This window comes from Cannabis sativa, chromosome 5, assembly GCF_029168945.1.
Source record: "Cannabis sativa cultivar Pink pepper isolate KNU-18-1 chromosome 5, ASM2916894v1, whole genome shotgun sequence".
NCBI classification, from domain to species: Eukaryota; Viridiplantae; Streptophyta; class Magnoliopsida; order Rosales; family Cannabaceae; genus Cannabis; species Cannabis sativa.
The window spans coordinates 9,384,786-9,389,997 of record NC_083605.1 but is presented as its reverse complement, the minus strand read 5'-3'; the positions used below and the strand labels follow the sequence as shown (position 1 = coordinate 9,389,997).

At 35.7% G+C, this 5,212-nt stretch overlaps 1 protein-coding gene across 1 annotated transcript; it reads left to right on the top strand.

Moving 5' to 3' along the window:
* The first annotated feature begins 266 nt into the window (after positions 1-266).
* LOC115717514 (uncharacterized) lies at positions 267-800 on the top strand. Its single transcript, XM_030646501.2, has one exon. The coding sequence runs from the start codon at positions 267-269 to the stop codon at positions 798-800; it is 534 nt and encodes a 177-aa protein (XP_030502361.2).
* The last annotated feature ends 4,412 nt before the right edge of the window (positions 801-5,212 follow it).

Below are 5,212 nucleotides of genomic sequence, written 5' to 3'. Positions count from 1 at the left end.
TGTGTAAGGCTATGAAGAATCCAGTTTGAAGAGAAGGACATTCGGGCTCAGATCTTGGTGATACTCTGCTACAGACAGGATACAAGGGTTAGAGATCTGAGTATAAGGAGCCATTATTATTCCGCTACACCCACTGTAAGGTTTCTGAAACTTTATATGTGTTTAAATTTACATTATTTTAGAGATTCATATTTAGGATGTTAAATAACATACATGGTAGTAAATCTAGATCCTGGTAAAACATATTCCGATAAGAAGATCTTCCAATGTATAAACTGCCAATTCCTTATCCTCAAAGATTTATGAAGAAGAAACTTGATGAGGAATTCGCTAAGTTCTTGGAAATTTTCAGAAAAATCAACATCAACATTTCTTTCATTAATGCATTAGAGCGGATGCCAAATTATGTTAAGTTTATGAAGGAGGTGTTGACAAAGAAAAAGAAATTTGCAGATTATGAAACTCTGAGCTTAACTGAGGAATGTAGTGCCATAATTCAGAAGAAGCTGCCTCAAAAGTTTAAAGATCTAGGTAGCTTTTCGATTCCTTGTGAGATTGGTGGTTTAACATTTGAGAAGTCTTTATGTGATCTTGGGGCTAGTATAAATTTAATGCCAATTTCGGTATTCAAAAAATGGGGTATTAATGAAGTAAAGCCCACAACAATTTCATTACAATTGGTAGATCGATCATTCACTTATCCAAGGGGAGTTATAGAAGATGTGCTAATTAAAGTGGGTAAGTTAGTGTTGACATGGAAGAAGATAAGGATATGCCACTACTACAATTTGAACTTTTAGTGACATTATTTAGTGACTCGCATTTTTGTGCGTGTCACTAAAGAATTAGGATTGATTTTTAATGACACGCACAATTAGACTCTAAACTTTTAGTATTAGTCTCTTATAATGTGTGTCACTAAAAATATGAGGTGTCACTAAAGAATAATACCCATAATTTTTTAACTTTTTTTTTTAAAAAAATATCAATCTATATCATTTACTTTTTTCAACTTTAATTAATATTTTTTTTAAAAAAATATTAATCTATAGTGACACGCCAAACGTGTGTGGGTAAATGTGTCCCGACATGCTAAGCGTGTCACTATATCGTTTTACTTTTTTCAACTTTAATTAATATCTTTCAAAAATAAAAACTTTAATTATAAATATAAATATAATTAGATATTTTTTATCAAATAAATAAATAAATAAATAACATATTTATATATAAAAAACCTATTCATATCTTATTTTTCTAATTCTCTCTCTACCTTCATAAATAAACAACCCTAAATTTTCTAAACATAACCGCACCCTTCTCTTCTCTCTTCTCAGCAGCCGCACTTCTCTTCTCTCTTCTAAGCCAGCCGCATTCTCTTCTCAGCCAGCAGCACTTCTCTCAGTTAGCTGCACCTCGTCTCTTCTCAGCCGCAGCCGCACCTTCTCTCTTCCCAGTACCAGTGGGGCTCTGACCACCGTCGACCACCTTTCTCCTCCACAGTCAATCGCCCCTCTCTCTCTCTCTCTCTCTCTCTCTCTCTCTCTCTCTCTCTCTCACATTCTCCTTTCGCGCACGAACCTCCTCGCTTAAGGTAAATAGGTTTTTTCTAATATTTATTTTTTCGTGCGTCTCTCTCTCTCTCTCGCTCTCTCTCGTGGTGACACTGTTTATTTTTTTTGTATAGAGATCTCAGGTGACAGTGTTTGAAGCTTGCCATGGATCTCAGCTCGGGGTTCGTTTGAATCACGCTGTGGATCTCAACTAATGGTTCGTTTGGAGCTTGCCGTGGATCTGATTTGTTTTAGGTTTTTTTTTTTGGTTCTAATGGTCTATTTTTGGGTTATATTTCCTATTCTAAATATTGTGTCTGTGAAAAAGAAATTGGATTAATGTTTAGGTACTGTTTGTTGAATTAGTGAGCTCTATAATGTAATAATGTAAATATTGTGTTTGTAAAAAAATTGGGTTGATATTTGTTTAGTAATAGATGTTGCCCTCTATTTTGCCTAAAATACGTGGACCAATATAAAGACGACACGTGGAGCTGAGAGGCTCAACTCTTAAAAGAAATCGACTAAGTCTTTGGCAACAGGAGTGTCGATGAAAAGATAACTCCCGGAGAAGATATGAGAAGGATCCACGCACTCCCGGAGGCCAGGGCCATGCTAAGGCACCTCCGGGAGGTACTGGACTCTATTTGAACAGTCACCTCGCATTTAATGCCGCATGGGAGAAAACGTATTGGAACTGCCATAAGTAATATGACTGACGGCGTAACCCCTCTTTTGCAGCTATTACGCTGTGATTAATAAGGCTAGTGACGACTAATTTATGAAGGATCACATCAATCAAGAAGGGATAAATGATTATATCCACCTAACCTCCTAAGATACCTACGGTATAGGTTATGTATTTCCTATTTTGTATCTGCTAGAAATATGTGCCCTTATTGAACCTGCACGGAAAGACAAGTGATTCAGTTCTAGGGATCCCCCTAGAAAAACACTATAAATACCCACCAAACACACCGAGACAGGGGTCAAAAATTCTGGGTTCATAAGAATAAAAGAGAGTAAATAGGAGTGATATCCACCAAGAACATTCTCTGTAGTAAATACTCTCATAAATAACAAAGACTCGTGGACTAAGGCTCTTTAATGCCCGAACCACGTAAAAATCCCATGCATTAAACTTCCTACAGCTTTCGTATATTTATTGTTTAATCGGTTGCCGAAAACCTCAGTCAACAATAGATATGAGTGTTATTGGAATTATGATAATTGTGTAATTTATATTTTTTTTGGTTAATTAAAATTATTATAGTTATATTTAATTATAATTACATATAATTAATATAAATCATTATCATAATATATAAAATTTGAATTAAAATAATTAAATATTATATTTTTTAAATTAATATTTAATTGGATTTTAAGTTATTTTTTAGTATCGAAACAAAATAAATAAATAAATAAAAATTAACAGTATTAATAAAAAAGAAAAATATTTAATATAGTGGCACTTTTTGTGTGTCACTATATCTCTAAAAATATTAATAAAAAATAAAAAATAAATAAAAATAGGATATAGTGAGACTTCATGTGTGTGGCTATTACTTTTTCAGTCTGACAAAACCTGACACTATATGTCTATAGTGATGCGCAGAAAATGAATGTAAAAGGTTTCAGTGACACGTGTGAAGTGTCACTAAAAACTATCTTTCCAGTCACCCTCATTAGTGACGCGCGTTGAAGTGTCACTATACACTTTTAGAGTTACTCAATGTGTGTCACTAAAACTCAATTTTCTAGTAGTGCTATTGATCCTTAGGCGCCCTTTCTTAGCAACTGGTGGTGCACTTATAGATTGTAACGCCCTAATGCTAAGGCACGCTACGGTGCTTTTTCAATTACAGTGCAATCTTTGTTAATCAAAGAATTTTCTCGAAAAACGTGTCAAATTAAAACTTTTATATTAATTATTAAACTTTATAATATAATAAAATATTTACATATATCGGGATCCCGTTTTCAAACTTTGTAAAATTAACTTTTCAAAATATACATTTATTACAGGTCGCACAACGACTACCAAAATACAAATCCCTAGATGTCCCGAGACCGAACACTCCAGGTCGCGCTGCTTTGACATGTACAATCCCACCCGAGCTCAAGTTCACCTTTGTTCAGCCTTCGCCTTTCCTTTACCTACACATGGAAGCAGAACTGTGAGTCGACAGACTCAGTAAGAAATGCATATAACATATCATATAATTTTCGACCTGTAAATAGGCGCCCATACACCTATTTACAGGGCTTAACAGATGAGCATGAACGTTCTAACTACTTGTGCTATTGACCATGATATCACTCCTACCAGCACTATAATCGTGCTGTAGGACCGGCACTATGTTCGTGCTGCTATGATAGCATCTAAAAGTATAATTGGCCATGATATCACTCTTAACCAGTACGATGCATGTACTGCTGAACCGACACAATGGTTGTGTCGCTATGATAGTACCAAATCATACTTTCGAGGGTGAATAACACTCTTAACCAGTACGATGCCTGTACTGCTGAACCGACACAATGGTTGTGTTGCTATGATATCACCCAAACATATACAATGATACACACAGCATGCATATATATCATACATATACATACACCCAGATATTTATATCACACGTTATATTCAGTTCTTACCTGTTTTCCGAATTCAAACGTGCTGGCCGACCTGAACGGAAATCTTGTGCTAGATGGATGCCCTAATCACATTTTAAACCGGGTAAGTTACATGATTAAAACCCTAATCTCGGGAAACTCAAAACCAAAACCCTAGGTTCTGCTATGCTCTTAATGGGTTATTCTAACTCTGGAAATGGGGAAACGCCCAACCGAGGCATCGAAAAGGCAAAAATTGAGAAAATGAAAGGCCCGGGGAACCCTGCCAAAATTGGTTAGCCGGTTTTTGTGGCCCTGCAAACCGGCTAGCCAGTTTGCACCAGGTTTCCCAAAGCCATTCATTCCTTGCTCAATTCTTCACCAATTGCCATGAAACCTTCTAGAGCTCCTATTCAATGCATAAACAATAAAACCCAGCCAGTATTTCACAGAAAAACACACCAAATCAATTTATGCCATTAAAGTTCAAAGCTCAAAGTTGCATAAAACTTAATCCAACCATCAAAACTAGCCACAAGAAGCTAAAACCAGCTCAATTGAACCCTATGATTCGAACCCTAAGCAAGCCTAAACCTAACAGCCACTAAATCTCAAAATTACAAGTTCAAACTAAACTTTTAAAGCTTCAAAACATAACACTATAGTTCTAGGGTTACCTTTGATTGCTCCTCCTTGAATCCCTAGCTTAAATTTAGAGAATTGGAAGGAAAAACTGATCCTTGCTTTGGTTTTGTCTCAGCCGAAAGAGAGAAAGAGAGAGTGCTCAAGAGAAATACAATTTCCTTCTAATTTCCTTTTTCTTTTCTTTTTTGATTTTCCTAAATTGGGGAAAGGATTTTGATTCATCCTTGCTGCTCAAAAATAGCTAGGTGTCACATACTAAGGCAGCCACCTAACTCTCACCAAGGAAATGACTAAAATGCCCTTTAGTCCAATACTAATGTTTTTCAAAAGCTAGGGGTAAAATGGTCAATTTCCATAACCCCGCTCAACCCCGATAATTTATTTTCTCTAAAATA